Below are 21479 nucleotides of genomic sequence, written 5' to 3'. Positions count from 1 at the left end.
AAAGAATGGCAGCCATAGATCGTGAATTTGCAGAAAGAAGGGCAGCCATAGATTGTGAATACGAAGAAAGAATGGCAGCCATAGAGTTTGAGCATGAGCAAGCACGCTTGGAAGCCAAAGTAAGAGAAGTAGAATTTGATCGCGAGAACAAGGCAAGAAAAGAAATGAACGACCGATACATGAAAGAGATGTTGCGACTCTTTTCTCAAGTGCAGGCACAGATGCACGAGATTCAGGAAAAGGAGACTCTCTCAATCTCTTCTTCTTCAAAGCAAGACACACAGGATTTGCATGATAAGGTTAAGCATAATGATTTGCAGGATCAAGATGTGATTTCTCACAAGCATGATGATTTGCATGATCAAGATGTGATTTCTCACCAGCACGTTGATTTGCATGAAGATGATGTGATTGTTCACAAGGATGATGTGTTAGTTGATACTTTCTCCAGTGAAGCTAACCTCATTGCAGAGACGATCAATCACGAAGAACCGATCTTGGCTCTCGAGTCGAGGTCCAAAGAACCCACACAGGACGATTCGACCAATCAGGAAGAACCGATCTTGGCTCTCGAGCCTAGGTCCAAAGAACCCTCACAGGAAGTATTATGTGTTTGTATAATTAGTCAGCACGCATTGTTCGAGTGTTCCATTCGTGATCATTTCTTGTATTTTAGTCAGCGTCTTTATGTGATCCCTTTCCAAAGGCATGCCATATTGTACGTTGAGCACGATTCACTCATGAATGAGCACGGATATATGCGGATTTTTCATGAAAAGCTGAAAAGTATGCATTCAAGGAATTCACATTCCATGTCTCTTCCTTGGCATGACACATTTTCAGAAAGAGCACAAGAAGGATTGAGCATCAAGCATAGGCATTTCCATTGTGATTTGCCACAGTTGACTGATTGATCAGAAAGTCAAGATTCGATCTCATTGTTTTCGTGTGTTTGATGAACGGTTTGGCACTCCGTCCCTATGTTCATCTACATTGCATGCAATTTTTTTTCGAAAGACTAGAATTTTTCCAGTCACTTTACATGGAATGGGTATGTTCATGTTTTGGTGTTTGAAGTGGTTTCAAGAATTTTCATCCTCGGAGATTCTTGAAGAAAGTAGACGCATGACTATCGACGAAGTTGAAGCATTGAAGGAGCCACAGATGACTTTGTGTCGCTTTCGGCGCGGCCCAAAGAAGCAAGCGTTGCAGACCTTTCTGAAGTTTAAGTATCGCATGACCCACGCATCAGAGTGGCCCACGCATCAGAGTGGGCCGGCGAAGGGTCCTTTTCAGGATTCCGGACGCTGTTGGCGATCTCCCTCGACGCCATACAGTTCGGTACCAGTACCCACTTTGAAAAGGAGGGGATGTCACGTGATACATCCAACCTTATCTGTCCGTGGACAAGCTACATCATGACCAGGCTTCAGTTCAGTCAAGTCAGTCTAGAATAGGAAGTGATCTGGCACTTTTGTGAGTCTGTTCGCAGACCGTGCATGTCCAAACACTTGGAGTAGATGCATATCCTCTGGTTGCACACGGCATGATCATCAGATTTCAGTCAGAACCCATCAGGAGCATTTTTATAGTGCATAGACCTATTTTCCCTATTTTTGACATTTTTCACTTATTATTTTTAAGTGACTTTTGTTGGGAACTAGGTAGGGCAAATTTCATAAGCTTGTATATATAGAGACCTAGCGCTAGCACTTTCTGGCAGAAGAGGTAGTAGGAACTTTGGTTGAACAGTCACCTTCTCAGCAGGACCTCCCAAGACCAACCTAGTGTTTTTGCCCAACAGCAGAGCCTAGCGTTTTCATTCCCAGATCAGCCTTGGCGTTTTTGCATTGCAGAGCAGCCCCGACGACCACAAGACACAGCAGATCAGCCCTAGCGATAGCAGATCCCCCAGCGACAGCAGATCCCCCAGCGACAGCAGATCAGCCCTAGCGTTAGCAGTTTCCTTCGCAAAGACAGATTTCAGCCCCTAGCGTTTTGGTTTGCAGATCAACCTCAGCGTTTTTGCAGATCTTCGCGACGGAATCAGCCCTAGACTCAGCGTTTTCAGTTTTCAGCAGTCAGTTTCTGCAGTAGAACCCCGGAACCTCACAGATCTCACCTTCCGGCAGCAGATCCTCGCCGCACGATCAGATCCCGCAAAGTTTGCAATTTCAGCCCGTAAAATGCAGATTTTAGCATCTGTGTTTTCATCGCGTCGTCGTCACATCGTCGCCATCGACATCGTCACCGACATAGAGTCAAAATTCAGCAGATAAAGATTTGCAGATTTCAGCCCTTAGCATTCTCAGATTTCAGCCTGTCTCGTCGTCGTCCTCATCATCGTCGACAAGTCCAAACATTGTAGAGATTTGTGCAATCATAAGTAGACCGCTCTCGCCATAGAGAGTGGGGCCTTAGGAGGAGGGTTTGACAACATTCTGGTGTCGTATTCTTCTCTCTATCTCTCAGTCTCATGCACCTTCATTCACAATGTTCACCACTTTGTTTGTGTCTATTGCACTCTCTTACTAAAGGAACGGAAGGCTCTCCCTTCCATAAGTAACAGGAACCCTTGAGCACAGTTCGGAGCACTTATCTTGAGCAAAGTTCAACATTCACTTCCGCTGCACCTTATAGGAGAGGAATCTAAACTCTTAACAACTTCACAGTTCATTTATGCAGATGTCCACCAAATCAAATATGGAGTAGGCATTTTGGATCTTGTAGTATTTGAAACAGTCCTAGTCTTGGGCATTTGGTATGGTGTTGGAGGTACATACTATTTCTCTTGGAGGATGCAGTGATTGCGATTGGAGTGGAGTTCCAGATGGATGACGTTCGACTAGTCCTGATGGGAGCGCCTCCACGTGGCAGTACTAGACGTGGACTAAGAGCTTCCCAAATGATCTTCCGTGAGAAAGCTGGGTAGCATGTCTCATTTCAAATGGTCGCACATTGGCAGGTGGTCGAAATGGGTCGTTTCGGTGTAGGATCCGTATTGATATTCGTCTTTTGCACCTCCGTGTGGTGGGCAAGCTCTTTAGGGGTGGGGGGCGGGAGCACTGTACCTGCTTTCCCCCGGTGGAAAGTAGGCCGCATTAATGGGGGAGGTGCTTGTTAGGCCTCCTCTAGGGAGTGTGGGCTGTCCCCCTCTTCCATAGCATTTCCGGAGCCTTCGGGAAACGACAATAATCCCTAGGCTTTAGCTCGAGATAGTACCGCTTCCCGTGTGTGGGTGTGAGGAGTAAGGTGGTCTCCAAAATTACTCACCTTGGAGTCCACCTGTGGGCCAACGCCCAGCTCGGGTATGGCATCTCTTTCTGGGGAGATGCCTAGATAGGTGGTGATGTGGGACTGTCACGTGCACATTGCTCTGCGTGGACATGGTTCATTGACTTCGAGAGCCAAGTCTATACATATCTCTAGATAGGAGTGTCTAGATTCCTAGGAGGATTAGGACTGGCAATTTTGTTCATGTTTGGACGAGTCCATTAGATTAGGTTTTTGAGTTTTGCAACCCTCTTGCACAAATGGTTTGTACACGTGTTTCGACAAATGTTATTACACTTCGGTGGGCATCTGACATGACGTGCACGTAGGTCTAGGCTATAGGAACGCATCGGTCCAGTTCTTTCGTCAAATGGTTCATAGATCAGTGAGTTATTGCAGGAAACTCACATGTGCGCACATTTGCACATTTTTCCGATCTCGCACATTTTCCAGACTTGACACCTAAAAAGTTAGTATAAAAGTAGTAGTAAGCATAGTGGTTTTTCATTAGTTTGGAGTGCTAGCACATCAGCCCAGCGTGTTTGCGCTCAACAGTGCCTTGGCGTTTTTGCAAGCTCATCGCCGGATCAGCCCTACCCAGCGTTTTGAGGTTTTGGATCATCTTCCTTGCTGGAAAAGCCTCTCCTTTGCTAATGCTAATATCCTTGATGCAGCCCCGACGTTTTGGCAACCCATCAAGCCTCTTCTCGGCCATTCCTTCGCCACACCGAGTGCTCCCATCACTGTCCATTTGCTCCATCATCAACTACGTTTTCATCCCTGTTAAGCGCATTAGATCTGGTGCGTTTTTGCAGCCAGATCTGCATTTTTGCAGCCAGCCTTTAGCCCTTCATTCCTCTTGTGAGGGGTTTTAGGGTTAGGGTTTTTGCGTCAAGGTTATAGACGCATCTGATCCATGTGTTCATTTGGCGAGTCACAGAGTCCGTATCCCTAGAAAGGTGTTCCACGCTAAATTCTCGGTCAAAGCCATAATCTTCTGCGCCATTGAATTGAAATGGTGAAGATCTAGTTTTACACTTCCACACATCCTTCAACTTCTTTCCTTGCAGTAATGATTCCTTTCAGCTTAGATGATGGTTCCTTTTGCTTTCCCATGAAGAGAGGGGCTGAGAGAATGCAATAGAGATGTGTGGAGGGAGAGAGAGAGAGAGAGATAGAAGAGAAGAGCGACACCCGATGGGGTCCCAACCAACCCTCTCAAGGGCGCCCCACACCGTTACCAATGTGGTATTTGCTTGAGATTGTGTAAATGGAATGTATACACAATGCTATACGTCAATGCAGACTCTACAGACTCCTAGACGACAAATCTCTGCGGTAACTCCTCCAGAAGGGGACTTCCGGGGCTGATTTGATGCACCTTCGGATCCTTCTCGATGTGGGATTGCGGATGGCCACCAAGGGGCTGATTTGCACTCCCAATGTGAGAGGACTGAAGGGCTGAAAACGCAGGTCTTGACGATGCGGATGATGGACAGCAATGGAGCACTCGATGACGGGGAGGAATGGCTGAAGTAAGAGCTCAATGGCTTTACCGGACTGCAACATGACACACGCATAGGCCAATCCGAGCAACTTCCCGGCGAGGAGAAGGGATGAAATTTGGAAACGCTGTGTCTGATCTGCAACAGTTTTGGCGCTAGGGCTGAAGTCTAGAATTGCTGGCTGATCTGCTGCGTATTCCACAAACGCTGGCTGCTGTGCAGGGCTGAAAACGCCAGGTGGCTGCAATCTGAAAATGCTGGCAGTTTTGGCTTCCCAGAGATAGCGCCAAGGTAATATGCTCCAAGCTAGCACTTCTTCACTTGCTTTCAAATGCTAGGCTTATGTTGCTTAAGAATTAGTTAGTACCTGGGCCGGGCAAACCGTCCACCGATTCCAACAAAATAAATGATAAATGATTTATTTTAATAAACTGGAACATGGGTCAAAACTGGGTGCAAACTGCGCACATCTGCCAATCTGGGAATCTGATTGACGACCGGACTGGCACGTCGGATTCCTCTAACCTAAAACTACATGCTCGTTATGCCAGATGCCCACCGTAGTGTAATAACATCTGTCAAAACGTGTATACAAACCATTTATGCAAGAGGGTTCCAACTTGGAAAACCTAATCTAATGGACTTGTCCGGACATGCAGGTCCTATGAACAGGTTCACAAAATTGCCGTACTAATCCTCCTCCTATCTTGGAAGAAGGGGAAAACTGGCTCTTGAAGTCAATGAAGCATGTCTACGTGGCACACAGAGCCATGTGCATGTGACATCCCCTCCTGCTTAAGGTGAGGTATGGGTACCGATCTGCATGGCCTCGTTATATGAGGCTAGCAAATCTGGATAGAGGATGAATAAGTCCTCGTCCACCCAAGCATCTGCATGTGTCCCTCGATCCTTGAATTTGAGGAAATGTTGCCTGGCTTCCTTCGTATTGCAAAACTGAATTGGAAGCATTCGAAAACGCTTCGGCTTGGTGACTTTGATTGGAACATGATCTCTGGTGGAAGTCCACCCGTGTGGCGGCAACTCGATAGGTCTACTTTCGAAACTCGATGTGCCTCCTAGGGACACTCCAAAGGAATAGCCATGTGAGGTCTCCAGTTCCGGAATTTGACCATCCTTGTCTTTAGTGCCGTGAAATCCACACAAACTGGAATGAGTTTGCTTTCTTACGAACAAAGAGAACTGGTAAACCAAAAGAATGTACCTTCGGAGGGCGAAGCCTCCTAAATGAGAAATCACCTGGTTTTTGCTTCTCTTTATCCGCTTGAGAAAAAATTTGACGTACGTGTTTCTTGTCATGCAATTGGTCGGAAACAATGTCCATGGTTCGATGGGGAGGGTGTGTAGGGGAATGATGATCCTGGGAAAACACGAAATTGACCTTAACAAAACCTTCACTATACTTGTTAGGAATACCAAAGTTCCTTGATGTGGGGTTGACATAGATGACCGCCGCTTGGGCTCCTCTACGTAGCTCTCTGTTTGCCTGCACGTGAGAGATGAGAGGGAGAGAGGAAATACCGCTCTCGCCTCGAATGAGGACGGGCTGTGACACATTAATTTTGATGAGAAACGTGAGCTTCTCCCAATTGATAATGGGCTTGAATATGCGACACCACTCAATGCCTAAAATGATATTACATCCTGCAAGTTTAGAGACTACAAAACGACAAGTAAATTGGGTTTGTTGAATGATCGACTTGACATCATCACATTCTTGAAAAATCGAAGCGTCCATGCCTTCAAAAAACCCGTGCACCAGGAGGGTGGGGATAGGAGAAGTTTGAAGACGTGCACGTCTCACAAGTGATTCACTTATGACATTATGAGCATTGAGAACTTTTAGAATCAAACAACACAATGACCCTTTGACCATTCACATGTCCATAACATTTTATGAGTTCATCCTCTTCAAACATCCCCTCTTGCTTAGCTTCTTGCTCTACCATACTCGTAACATTCACTTGAGAGGTAGCATTAGAAGTTGACGCAGTAGAGGTAGATTCTTTCTTAGGACATTCCCTTTTCATGTGACCTACTACGTGGCAATGAAAACACCTATGTTCCTTTGAAAAATTTTGCTTCTCTTATTGCTTTCTGCTCCTTCCAACTCACAGTGTCCTGATCTTATTTTCCCTGCATGATTGCCTTTTTCTGGCTTTGATTTTGGTTTTGTTACAACCATGGCATCACTGCACCCACTGCTTTCAGAAATATCCTCAATTTCGTTACATGCTTGCACAGTCACAGTTGTAATGCTTACCCATTCCCTGAGTATAGTGACACTCTTGTACTTTTTGATCAGGTTTTTGTTTCTCTTGATGAAATTGTACCCTGTCATGAATCTATTCCTCCTCAATCCATTCTTCTTCAATCCATTCCTCCAACACCATTAAATTAGCATCACTTGGAGGTCTTTGTTGTTGCTAGGGTGGAGGTTGTTGATTCTGTTATTGAGGCCTGTTATTATTGTTGTTATTGTTATTGTTATTGTTATACCTGATGATAGGAATGCCTCTTATCATTTTTGTGTCTACACCACAGTCCACAATCAAGACCTTGTCTATGTCCTACTGCTCCACGTTTATTACATTGCAACTGATGCTGATTATTTTAACCTCTGTTGGTATCCCCAATTATTTTGGTTCTGAAACCTTCTTTGAGGTGAAGGTCCCTGATATCTCCTATTAACACCTAAAGGAGCTACCACATTTGCAGCTGCCTCCCTCATTTTCTGAGTAATATACTCAGGTCTTCTTCTCCTAAAATCTGGATTATAATAACAATTTTTATAATCATGACCAAATCTTTGACAAACCTGACAATATGGTTTTCCTGACATTCCGAGCTGGCTCATTCCAATTGTCTGCAATTTTTCTTGAATAATTTTGTTGACTGCATCTGCAGTTACTACTTCCTCTCCCTACTTCTTTTCATTCTTTTGCTTACCCTTATCTTTCTTTTTCTTCTTCTTTTCTGACCAATCTTCATCATCAGTATTAATTTCCTCGTCAGTATCCTGATCTGAATCTTCATCTTCTGACTCTGAATCTGAATCCTCAGTCTTCGTCTTCTTCTTTTCCTTTAGTTCTGCCTTACCTCCATATCTTCTTTCAGCTCTTTAGCCTCTTTCAATCCTCTCTTACCTCTGGAGAGAATTCTGATATCAAGCTTTGGCTCTTTTTCGTAAAACTAGAGGAAAGGCCTTGGCCTTAGTAGCTTCGTCACCCCGTCCAAATACCCACGCCCAAATACCCAAAAAGCCATCTCTAAATTGTCTAGAAAATATGGGGCGATTTCACCTAGCTTTCTGTAGAAATTTGGAAAAGCCATCTGCTCTTAAACCAAGAACCCAAAATTACAACTCTTCTTTTTTTTAATGATAATTTTAATAATCCACAATAGTTTTTTACAAAAGTTTGGATAGCTGAAATTGGACTAAAAATAGGGAGCTAGGACAAAATAAAGATACACATCGAAAGAGTGGTGATAGTCAAGGATAGACAAGATAATAGGATGTGGGGATCTGAGGGTTTTATCCAACACTTGGGGTCGAAACAAGAAAACAATCTTCTGTTGATAGAAGATTTTTCTATCTACATATATATTCACACGGATATTACGTGAGAAGTGAAAAGGAAAAATTCAAGCCCACTTGGCACCTAAAAGAGCAGTATAAAAGAAGTAGCAAGCATTGTGTATTTTCATCGGCTTTGAATGCTGTGGATCATCCCAACGTTTTTTTCTCTCAGCAATGCCTTGGTGTTATTGCAAGCACATCGCCAGATCAGCCTTGTAGACCAGCTTTTTGAGGTTTTGGCTCATCTTCCTCGCCGTAAAAGCCTCTCCTTTCTTAACGCTCGTGCTGTAGCCCCGACGCTTCGGCTGTTTTGAGCCTCTTCTCGGCCATTCCCTCACCGCATCGAGTGCTCCCATTGCTGCCCAACATTTTGAGGTTTTGGCTCATCTTCCTCGCCGGAAAAGCCTCTTCTTTGTTGACACTCCTATTGCAACCCTGACGCTCCGGCAGTTTTGAGCCTCTTCTCGGCCCTCGCTGGATCGAGTGCTCCCATCGATGTCGATCATCTACTCCATTTTCAGGCTTGCTAAGCGCATCAGATCTGCTGCGTTTTTGCAGCCAGCCTTTAGCCCTTCATTCTTCTCACATCGGGAGCGCAAATCAGCCTAAGATCCTCCCCTTTGTGGCCATCTGCAACCCCACATCGTGGCGGATCCAAAGGTGCATCAAATCAGCCTTGGAGGTGCTTCATTTCAAAGAGTTATCGCGGTGGCATTTCCCCTTTGAGTCAGTAGAGTTTGCAATTGAAGTATTGCATGTGTGTACATTCCATTTACGCAATCAAAAGCAAAGAGCACATTGGCAACAGTGTGGGGGGCCCTTGGTTGGGACCCCATCGGGTGTCGTGTCCTCTCTCTTTCTGTGTTCAGATCTATACGTCTCTCATACTCTCTCTAAAAGGAACCACCATCTGTGCTAAGTAGCACACATTCAAGCAAGGAAAGAAGTAAAGATTTGTGTAAGTGTAAAGTCCAGATCTTGTCAACCATTTCAATTTTGTTGCACCTGACAGGCACGGGCTTTCCGATCAATGCGGATCTTGCTAAGTGCTTGCACAACAAAGACAATTTAGTGGTTGTAAGATGGGCTACCTTGATGGCTTGCCATACTTGTATGACTCTAATCTAATTCCAGAGTACTTGGACGCGCAGAGGGGTACTTGTGTTAGAGTTCAGATTCTTGTTCGGTTGTCACAAAGTGATGACGTGGTAGGACCACCCAGACTTTTCGCTGACAGGTTGATGTGGACATGCCGTACGGAATCGATGACGTGGCATGCTGACGTGGCAGTACGGTGCTGACGTGGCAGATTGTACAAAATTCCGCTTTTTGCGCTAACTGCTTTTGTTGGCAGATTTTGAGCTAGCTGCTTTTGGGAATACTTTGCTTTTAAGTTTAACTGCTTTTGGACTCTGCTTTTGGCATTCCTTGTTAGATTAAAAGGACCATTAGGGGCCTTACTTCTCAAAGCATATGTACGCAGACTCTGAGAGCGGAGGTCACCTATGGGAGTTGTACTTTGCTCAAGATTTAGTATAAAAGGAAATGCCGAAAGGGGCGCCAGCTTTTGGGGCCGATACTTATGGGCACGGAACTATGCAGGGCCGTGTCGTCTCGAATTGAACTGTGATTTAAAGTTGTGAAGTATTTTCAGTGAATCTCTCTCTCGTGTCCCAACAAATTCTAGACTTGGGGTGCCCAAGTTTGTTATAGTGGTATCAGAGCACTCCCAATTTCTCTGCTATTGGGAAATCCGATCCTTCTTCTCGCGGCACATATGGATTTGGAAAAGACTCAGACGACTCCATTTGTCATCTCTGAAGTGGGAGGTGGTACGGAAATTTCAAGCGGATTAGCAAGGAATGAGTACGGGCCACCTCGGCCTTCACAGTATGAACTCATGGAGATGCAATGTCAACAGCAGGTTGACGAGTGCCCAAAGCAGATTCTTTAGTTTGCCAAGGGTCCACAATATACCAAATTTTTGACCCAGCACTGGATGGATGAAATGCATACTCATTGGTAGAAAGCCATTAAGTCACCGGCAATCAAGAAACCTCTTGTCCCACGGATGTTTACTAAAGATGAACTCGAGGACATTATTGAAAAGCGAGTCAACCAACTATTTGGGTCAAAAGAGAAGCAATTGAAGAAACGTAACAAGGGAGCTGACTTACCTGGTTACTTGGGCTGAAAATCCTCTTTTTAGAAAGTAAGAAAACAGAAGAAGCGTGTACGCTTCGAAGCATTGTCTAGTTCGTCCTCATCTTCTTGTGACAGCTCGGATAGCTCATCCTTTTTTGACTCGAGTGATGAGGATAGAAAGAGCAAGAAATGACGAACGGACTATACGTTTTATTCAAAGCGGAGGCACTTTTATAGAGCTAATCAGTATGATTTTCTTGACGACAAGGGCAAGAAGGCCAAGGAATTCAAAGAAGGTGGACAAGCGGTAAAGTTTGAAACCTTTTCATATGCAGATGCGAAGTGTGACTAACACAGGAGGGCCCCTGTTCTCGAATGGTCACAACCCTTCGCTCTAAAGTCATGTCTCTTCACCAACAACCACACTCCTTCGACGACTAGTCATGCCCCTTTAACCAATGGTTGCGGCTCTTCATCGAATGGATGTGTCTATTTGCCTAAAGACATGTCTATTCGCCTAAAGGATGTGTCTCTTCGTGAAGGGTCATACCTTTTGATATGAAGCTGTTCATCTCCTATATAAGGAGTCTTTGTATCATAGTTTCAATGAATCAAACACAAAGTCTTCTAAGTCTTATCTCTGAGTCAAAGTTTCTTGAGTCTCAATCATGAATTTAAGTACTCAATTAAGAATTAGTAACTAGAATCCTTACAGTTTTGAATGTGGAGAAAAAGGACATATTGTTGCACGGTGCCCCAACAAGGCACAAGAATAAGAATGACTGACAGAATGGAAAACAGCGGGACAAGGAGATCGTGTATCTGTCCGTCTACTTGTTGAAGGTTCATCTGGTGGGTAAGTCAAGGTACCCGAATGCATAGCGAGTCCCCGCTTAGCATGTCCCATCAATTGTTGAATGGACTCTGTCTTCTTCTCAAGACAGTAGTCTCGAATTTCTTTGGGAAGTCCACAACAAGACCTCTCAATCTGCTTCTTAAAACTGATCTTCTCGATGGAAGAGGTTGAAAGGAAAGTATCCCAAAATCTTTTACAGTAATCATCCAAAGTGTCACCTCCGATCATCCGAAGATGGTTCCAATCGGTTCTCACATCTCGTTCATACTCTTGGGTGAGCCATGAAGAAATAATCTTGAATTTCAGCCACTTTATCGGCGCCTGTTTAGTGGACCACCATGTCCATGCATTGCCTTTCAGAAAGGATGCTGCCCGTCTAATCTTGGAGTGCTCTGTATAGCGGCCTCCAGAAAATGCTATATCAAATTGTTGGATAAAGGCTAAGGCCTTACGAGCTAATGAATCAAGAAGAGTGTATAATGTAAGAACAAAGACAAAGAATACGTCACAATCGTGACAAAAACACTTTCCTGCTTTGAAATATTAATCTCTCTCTTATTTAAGATAGAACATTATGGATGAATGAGCATTATTTTGTTGTATGAAATTATGAAATAAGACTTTTCGGAAGAAGATCTTGAATTCTTGAATGAAACCAATGTTGTATGGAAGAATCTGTTACTTGTGAGCATGTAACACAATTATGAATGAGATGATGATGATGACTTTGGAGCTGCGATAGCTCTTGGATGAACCTAAATTGAAAAAGAGCGAGAAGATACTCATTCAGGAACAGATACTGACTTTCCAAGACGTGAAAGAGAAAGGTAAAGTGAACGGTGGATCTTAAATAAGAACCATTCAACATTGAATGTGAAATGAACGGAGGAGGAGCACATAGCAGAGACTCCTCAGATTTGGAACTTTACCTCGATGCTTTTGGTCTAGCTGTGGCTATTCCAAGAGTTCCCATAGATCAGCGGGTTGAATCTAGTGCAGGCAGGACTGCATAAGAGAGGAGTTACCCCACTCCTTTGTCACGGATTACCTAGATGGAATAAAGTCATTGATTTTCCTTTGGGATTAAGGGATACTGATGGGCTGACAGTATTTTACTGAATGACTTTATGAGAGAAGTACTTCGACTTGGGATCCCCGAAAATGATTTCTCGCACACGATAGTGCTTGAGTTGAAAATCTCTATAGACATGATCGCAATATGCGATTAGTTAATCCGCCATGAGTGAGGTCCGGGATGGATCTAGATGCGGTTACTAATACGTTGCTGGCAGTCATTGTGTGAGATTTGGAATGAATTTTTCTGTGTTGATTTGTCATGTGATGTCCTGTGATGTCATGCGAATGTGCATTGACTAAATCGTCTTTGTGCAAGTGCTAGATTTGTATTGTCTAGTGGGTCAGTACTTAGAGTCAGTGTCTACTGAATTGATTTATGGCCTCTGTCTGTTTTGCAGGCGTAATCGAGGGCGATTACAATTCTTTCATGAGGGGGGTATGCCACAAAGTGATGACGTGGCAGGACCACTCGGACTTTTCGTTGACAGGTTGACATGGACAGGCCGTATAGAAAAGATGATGTGGCATGCTGACACGACAATACGGTGCTGACGTGGTAGACTGTACAGATGTCCGTAATTTGTGCTCTTGACGTGGCAGATTGTATAGAATTCCGCTTTTTGCCCTTGCTGCTTTTGGGAATACTTTACTTTTAAGTTTAACTACTTTTGGGCTCTACTTTTGGTATCCCTTGTAGGAATAAAAGGACCCTTAGGGGCCTCACTTCTTAGAGCATCTGGATGGAGAGTCTGAGAGCAGAGGTCACCTACAGGAGTTGTACTTTGCTCAAGATTCAATATCAAAGAAATATCGAAAGGGGCGTCAGGCTTTGGGGCCAATAGTTCTGGGCATGGAACTACGCTAGGCCGTGTCGTCTCGAATTGAACTGTGATTTCAAGTTGTGAAGTATTTTCAGTGAATCTCTCTCTCTCTCTTTTTTCCCATAGCGATCTCTCTTTTTGCTACTAGCGCTCCCTCTCCCTTGCCGTGTGCACACCCTCTCAGTGGGGCATTGCGTGCGGTGAGTTCGCGTGCCCGTTCGGTGGACAGTACGCTCTAGGAGCTTGACGACGAGGGGATCCATCGCGATAGATCCGAGATCTATTGGCTGCCCGGTATGGAGAGGAGGTTTGCTCGCTGTTGTAGACAAGTTCATCACCCGATTCACCCTTTTCCATTGCACCTTTGACATGGTATTAGAGCCACAGTGTGCTCTTGAATTGGATTGGTGATTTGTGCAAGTTTTTGGCGCTAAATTTCCGCGACGAAAAGAGACGGTTTGCTGTTTTTTCTGCGTTTTTCACTCATTTGGGGCTGATTTCGGCTGTAGTGGACAGATTTGCAGATTTTCTCTCTTCTACCTTGACCTAGCTTCGTCAGATGCCTAACTTATCCAACACCATGGAGAGAAGTGATGATTTTGACACAAATTCAGCTCATGATGGCGAAGTATGTCATGGGGATGAGAGTGGCAGTGGCAATGAACCACCCGTCAACGAGGAGTGGGAGATTGTGGTCTTAGTTCTACTACGGAGTAGGTGATTAACCAATCAAGATACCTACCCTTCCTACGTTTGCCTCGGATCGGCAATTGAATGGAGACAATTATGCCATTTGGAAAGCTACCATGATGGCGGTCTTTGACTCTTGCGAGCTCGGAGGGTTTGTATCGAGCAACTTTCAAAAGCCAAAGGACCCTGCGAGAGCAAAGTTATGGAAGCATGTCATTGCTCGAATCCAGTCTTTCATTATCCTCAACAGTACACCATCAATTATTAGCCATATATGATTGATAAAAGATGCGAAGTTGATTTGGGATCAACTTTCTTCACTTTATGTTCGAGTTTCTCCAATGAAGCAGATAACACTGGAGGTGCAGTTGAGGACCTTGGATGTGAAGAACTCTTCCATGCTAGATTACATCAAGAAGATGCAGGAGCTTCAACAAGAGATAATGTTTAAAGCGACTTGGAGATGCTTCAACTTCTTCGGCTGTAACAGACTTGGACACTTCCAAGTCGGGAATCTACCACAATACACGTGAGAAAATTGAAAGAAATGAACAAAACTGAGAGAGAGACGACACGGCACGGCGATGTTATACACCCAGAGAGATTGGCTCCAAAGACTGGCGCCTCTTTTGGTATTTCTTTATTATTTATGCTTCACGAAGACAATGTAGGAGGGTCCTCGTCTCAGGAGTGCTTCCAAGCTTATCTACTTGAGACTGAGGCCCTGACACTTTATTTATAGGCCGGCCTTCCAAAAGCAGTGAAGCTTCAGGTCTAAAAGCATTTGGGTCCGAAAGCTAGCGCTAGGCAGTGAGTGCAATTTGTTAAAAGTTGTACGGATGCCACGTCAGCAGTCAAATCGCGGAGGTCGGTACAACTACCACGTCATCAACCTTTTACGCTTGTTCTCACGAGACTGTGGCAACCACTAACCTTAGTTGGTTTCTTTCCCTTGATTTTTGGGACCCTCTTATTGAAGTCACAAATGGCCGGATATTGTTTGGCCAGTGTGAAACGGCCGATGGCTGAGAGTTTCACCCACAGTTGGGAAGGGTAGGTCGCTACGAGATGGTCAGGCCAATCGGCACTGAAATCCGAGCAGTAATAGGGTGTCTAGGCTCATTTCAAAGTCATTTAGGCCCCCTTGCTAGACTTTATAAGTCGGTGGGTACTAGGAATTAACTCAAAAAAGACAAACTGGACACATGGCGGCTCCAGGTGCACTTGCCAGGCTCATCCCAAGAGGGGGCGCCCAATTTGAGGCTAGGGGCTGATTTTTGCTCTACAAGTGAACACAAGTGTGTGTGTAGGTGATCACAACTTTAATCGAAAGCTTGCCTTCTCCCTTGTCTCATGTAGCGCGATGATTTGCTCTCATGCAGCTCTCTCTCCCCTTTGCACATATGGTAATGCCCCACTAGTTAGGCTTCTCAGATGACCATGTACAATTCTGGGGGTTTTATGTACGTTTGCCAAGGTAAGAGCCTTCTGTACAGGAACCAGATCCAAAACAAAAATTTACAGCCTGCTGTGTTTTTCTGCAGGTTTAGGGTTTCTCGCACCTAAATTGCAAGACATCGCCGGGGGAGCCTCGGGAAAGCCTTGGGATGCTTAAACGGGGCTTTGGGCACTTGACAGTGACAAAACAGGGAATTACAGCATGCTGAAACTGACCTGCAGCTCACTCGAAACTTCTAAATTGCAAGGGAAAGTGTCCTTGACGTGTACTTTTGACCTACAGGGGTTTTTGCGCCGTTATGTTGGCGAAATAGGGTCAAAAACCTGCAATTACGGCCATGGACAAGCTTGGACAGCTTGGTGAGAGTTAGGTGAAAGCGTTCGGATCTTCTATTTGCAATAAGAATAAAGAATTACCAAAAGGAGCGCCAGTCTTTGGGGCCTACAGGGTGTCGTTGTTTGCTTGAAGCACTCTAGCTCCCAAGCCGTGCTTTGAGTCACAAGTTTATTCGTAAAGTTTTCTCTGTGTTGTAAAGTCAAGTAAAGTTTATCAAGTGAAGATTCGGGAGCTAAAGTCTACCGCCCTGCGGGCCGGTTTCACTTGTCTCTCTATTGGGACCCATAGGACAAGACCCCATAAGTTGGTACAACTTCTAAAAGTTGGTGTCCTTGCATTTTTTGCCTCTGGGATTGGTTTTGGAAGTTGTCACGACTTCTTCTACATCTTTCAGCAGGGTTCTCACCTCTTTCTGTCTGTCCTTTAGGTCATGCCACCTCATCACTGTTTGACATTGGCGGCAGTGGTGCAGTCACCAACCTTTGTTCAATTGGAGATTCTCCCTACAAAGGACTCTCCAGGGACATCGGAGGTGGGGTTGACTCTTGCGGGTCGAGATGATCGTGATTGGATTCTTGATAGTGATGTTTCGACTCTCACGTCTGATGACACCTTCCAAGGATCTTTTGTCCAACATGCGATGACACTGTGGTACTATCTTCATTGGCGACAAATCTGAAATTCCTATTCACAACAAGGGTTCTATGGAGTTCATTCCCGATCACAGAGGGGGTATGTATACCTCCAAGGTACTTTATGCTCGAAAGCTGGGATTTCTTTTTATGTCTGTGTACGAGGTGTGCAAGCTTGGCATGGAGGTGATCTTTACAGAGGATGCGGTATCTATTTAGGATCGACAATCCGGCAAAGAGGTTAGAGGGGCCTTGGCAGAGAACGCACTCTACAGGCTCCATGCTCTTTCTTCAACGACACAGATACCTATAGGTGATCTTTGGCATTACAAATTTGGTCATTTGATCAATGATGCTCTTCGGCTTGCTTTTTGTGCGCAAATGCTTATTGGCTTGCTAGATGGTGGGAGTAAGCATGCAACATTGGAGTTGGTTCAAACCGACCTTTGTGGACCTATGCAGACCCCTTCTCTCGGCAAGGCTCTTTATTTCATGTTATTGGTGGATGATTTCAACCGCTTTACTTGGGTATACTTTCTACAGGACAAGCACGAGGCATTTGACCTCTTCAAGAACTGGCGTTCTCTTGTGGAGAAGGAAAGCAATCAAGTGTTGAAGACTATTCGATCGAAAAAAGGTGGGGAGTTTACCTTCAATGCTTTCATTCAGTTTTGTGTGGACCATGGCATCATGCAAGAGCTTGCAAATACTGGATCACCTTCAGAGAATGGTGTTGTGGAGCGGAAGAATAGGACATCGGTAGAAACGGCACGGGCCATACTTAAGCATCGAGACTTGCCAAAATCTTTATGGGCAAGCGCAGTTGCAACGACAATTTATACCATAAGCAGATCTCCAACCTCTTCAATTCCTAAGAAGACCCCATTCGAAGCCTATTTTGGTAAGAAGCTAGTCGTCTCCCACTTTCAGATTTTTTGGAGCGATGCTTATGTCCATGTCTTGAAGGAGCAAAGAGGGAAGTTTGACCCCAAGTCCTGGGCTCTCTTTCCAAGGGATATGGACTTCATGATCCAGAGAAGAAGGATGTTGGACTCAGCCGTGATGTTATCTTCGAGGAGGTTTTAACTTCAAAGGGGGCTTTTGCTCCCAAGTCTTCCACGACGACCCCCGATTTGCCGATACTTGGAGACCCTTTGCCTCTTGATGAACCCTCTTCTCCTACTCTTGTCCCTCTTGTCTCTTGATGAACCCTCTTCTCGTACCCCTGTCTCTCAGGCTTCGGAGGAGAATGTACCGGTTCCTGTCACGCCAACACGAATGATGACGAAGTATCTCGGGATTTCCGAGGGGACATTGTGCTCCCTAAGAAAGTGGAATAAGTCTCCCTTCCAAGCTTTTTAGAGGTGGGCTGTCGAAGGGGGATGAAACTAGTGACAAAAGTGTCAGCCTTGGGATCTTGGGGGTGCTCTCGGTTGACAGCTTCTGGCCCTAGGCCAAGTGTAATGCTCTAGCACACTCATGCCTTGGCTCCTAAAGCAAATTAAAACAAAATGATGTTCAACAGTTACTTTTTTTCTTTTGGTTCAAGAGCAATTTCATTGAGTAGCAAGAAGCAGCCTATATTTGCCTTATAGGCTGAGTATCAGGCTGTTTGTAGTGCAATGTGGTTACGGAGGTTCCATTTGGAGATCGGTTTTCCGTAGTAGATGACCACGTTAGACAATCAGAGTTGAAGAGCTGTTGCAAGGAACCCGGAGTTTCATGCCGGCACCTAGCATAAAGAGATACATTATCATGTTGTGCGTGAGAAGACCCTAGATGGTACTGTCTGACTCGATTACTGTTCTACTAAGATAACCGTGCTGATATTTTTACCAAACTTCTACCAGAGGAGACGTTATCCCTTCATGCCTGCTCTCTCGGATGGGATCCCTGTTGAGGAGCCGAGAGGGGGGGTTAAGAGTTTCATCTTCTATCCGGTGGTCGCTCTTGTATCTCCCGGGAGTAGTTTCGGGAGGGAGGGATGTTTTGTGGTTGTGCCCGGCTGTATCTAAAGTAGACTTGACTTTTCCTGCGGTACGAGCCATATGTTTGCCCACCCGATAGGCTGCTGGCATGAGGCAGGCCTCTGTTCCTGGGTTTCCAGGGTCAGAGTCTGAGTTTTGCAGTTTTCCCTGTCAATGTCTACCCGGGGACCAGATTTGGTCCCTTGGACCAGTTTATTAGCATATTATGCTGATGTGGGGTTTTGTGTGTGCGTTAGTGAATAGATATAGGGACCTCCTCCAATTGTATGCATCTATCAGAGAGAGAGTGTGTGTGTGTGTGTGTGTGTGTGTGAGAGAGAGAGAGAGAGAGAGAGAGAGAGAGAGAGAGAGAGAGAGATGAAACTGTAAAAAACTGCAGCTCATGTTCCTGAAGAACAGGCGTGGAATCTCCCCAAGCAAGTAGCATGCGGTCTATGTGCTGCAGCCACAGTACTGAATTTATGGTCGTCAACCCCTCTTGCATCAGCTGCAGTGGTAATGATAGAGCTATTGAAGAAAAACCTTGTTAGATCTTTGAACACCTTAAATATGTCAACTACACGGAATTGGTCATCGTTCTAATTAGCTAAAGCATTTTTTTTGCAGAGACTGCCACCCCTTTCCAACGATCCTAACCGCTGTGAGAAAGCATTCGTCGGAAACACAATTGGTCAAGCAAATGGTGTTGCTGACAAACTTCTTGACCTCCGCTTCTGTGATTACAGTAATGACAAGACAAATCTCAAGGGCAAGACATTGTCTGCAGCTTTGATGTCTGATGCCAAGTTTGATGGTGCAGACATGACTGAGGTCACCATGTCCAAGGCATATGCAGTAGGTGCAAGCTTCAAAGGTGAGTTTTTAATTTTCTATCAATTCAACATTGTTGACAATGTAGTTGATATTGTTTTCTTTGAGCAAGGTAGGTCTTTACAATTTCAAACATATCTTGAATCTTCCAAAACGTAGGGTTATAATCTAGAAAATATGAAGTCTCATATCATTGGAAAACGCTTTTGTGCTCTCTATTTAGAGAGGGTTGCATGTAATGTGTGTGTGTATTTACTTTTCAAATCATATGGGCTAATTGAAGGAAATTCAAATCTTCACTGTCCAATCTCATATGATATTCCATGGTATCGAATCAAGATTATGTCGAAAGAAAGCTTATGTAAAAATCTTTACGTACACATCAAGTATTCAAATAATGAAAAAGATATGATGGATTTAACCTTGTCCTAGTTTTGAGACCCATCCTTTTCTTGGATCCTTTACCCTAGTCTTTTCATCTCCTTAGTTTTTCCTTGGAGTATGTGTGTGTTGAATTTATTTGATTAGGAGATACAGATTTCAAGCAATTGATTGCTACCTACAGTGTCTTACGGCAGCCAGGCAAGGTAGGATATGACATTGTTAGAAATTGCTCGAGTATCGTCCCTTCAGGACATGGGCACAGTTTGTCCCTCTTGATCCTCATTTTGTTGGCTTAAGGCTTACATACTGTAATATTTTTTCATATAGGGTTTTGTTTATTATTGACATTCAGGGGCTGACTTCACAAATGCCATCCTCGATCGTGTTGTGTTTGATGGTTCAAATCTGCAAGGAGCAAACTTCAGGAATGCAGTTCTCTCGGGGTCGACATTCGACAATGCAAAACTAGAGGATTCAAACTTTGAAGATGCTCTCATTGGCTATGTAGACCTTCAGAAGTTGTGTAGGAACACATCACTCTCCACCGATGCTCGAGACATTCTAGGCTGTAGAAATTGAGAAGAAGTACCATTCTTTTTTTGTAATCTGTGTAATACTATTGTAACACTCTTCTTTTTTTCTTGGAATGAGCAGTAAGAATCGTGTGTGACGGCATCCTATCATAAATCCTTTGCAGAAGCATCTCTTCTCACTGTCAGGGAAGTGGTTGATTGTATTTGTAGAAGAGAAGTCTTTGAACATTGTAGGAACAATCCCAAGAGACCTCAAAGATGTATCCGACGAGTAGAGAGTGCTTCACAATGACTCCATTTTGTGCATGTGGGCTTCACTCTGGGATGACAGAGGATATACCACATGGATAATGATTGGAGTTGAAGACATCAATAAAATATTTGTTTTTATCTTTTCTGCTTTAATATCTGGTGGCTTTCATTAGCCTCTTAACTAATATGAAATCCTCTTTCTTCCTATCCTGCCCCTGTTGCCTATATTGTGCACTCAATAAACTACTTTCTAGACATGAAGTTCATTGAGTGCTTTTTATGCTTTTGCAAATGCAAACCAAAGCAATGGTTCGCATGCATATTTTACCATAATCCTTTGACTAATAATAGTCTCATGAGGAGAGAAATCCACCCAAATGGTCTTCAACAATTCTCCAGTATTAGAAGTGAAATCCCCACTATGCATTCACTGATGAAAACAGCCGCATGCTTCTCGCTCCGTCTTGTTGGGCATTATTAATGGTCTGTGCACTCCAAGAGAAGACACGCAAGAGTCTTGACACGAAACGCATCAAGCTCCTTACCGAATACAACACAGTTGGAATACTCGTCAACCAAAGCAATGCCAAACACATACCAAAAGCCCCGACTAACTATCCAACTGTGAATATTTTTTTAACAATCATCTTCTTGCGTAATATCATATGCCTTCAAGATGCCAGAATAGGTAACTGAAATAGAAGAGAAACACTCGGTCCATACTTGTTGTAAATGCTCAAATCGAGTGGCATCCGTGCTTTGCGATAATCCCATTGCCTAAACTTCATTTAATCCCTCGTGGTATTTAGTGTTGAGGTGGGTAGATTGTGGTGGTTTCCAAAAATGACAATCAAAGCCTAACCCACAGCCTCTAACTAACAAATTACATGGATTCATGGTTTGTTTGCAAACATTAACGTCTTGCATGATGTCACTCATTCAAAACGAGTTTAGTCTCACTAGCTAAGAGCAATGATGTTTTCAAGATATTGTCCGTTGATGATCAACTGAATGGAGACAACTATCCATTGTGGGTTTACATGATGCACCATGTACTTGTTATCAAGGGTATATGAAATATTGTTAAAGGTTTTGATGTATGTCCAGGTTCTGTGGATCT

General features: G+C 44.2%; 1 protein-coding gene across 1 annotated transcript in view; it reads left to right on the top strand.

Moving 5' to 3' along the window:
• LOC147419498 (Tetratricopeptide repeat (TPR)-like superfamily protein) overlaps positions 1-20244 on the top strand; it is a 44965-nt gene extending 24721 nt beyond the window's left edge. Inside the window, exons 2-4 of the mRNA XM_086505931.1 lie at positions 18760-18875; positions 18987-19233; positions 19927-20244. Coding sequence (XP_086362057.1) covers positions 18760-18875; positions 18987-19233; positions 19927-20153 — 590 coding nt within the window. The 3' untranslated portion in view covers positions 20154-20244. The remainder of the gene's footprint in view (positions 1-18759; positions 18876-18986; positions 19234-19926) is intronic.
• The last annotated feature ends 1235 nt before the right edge of the window (positions 20245-21479 follow it).

The sequence above is a fragment of the Adiantum capillus-veneris genome, chromosome 29 (genome assembly GCF_014529385.1).
Source record: "Adiantum capillus-veneris isolate H3 chromosome 29, ASM1452938v2, whole genome shotgun sequence".
Classification (NCBI taxonomy): domain Eukaryota; kingdom Viridiplantae; phylum Streptophyta; class Polypodiopsida; order Polypodiales; family Pteridaceae; genus Adiantum; species Adiantum capillus-veneris.
The sequence above is the reverse complement of the archived record's forward strand: the minus strand, read 5'-3'. Positions and strand labels throughout refer to the sequence as shown.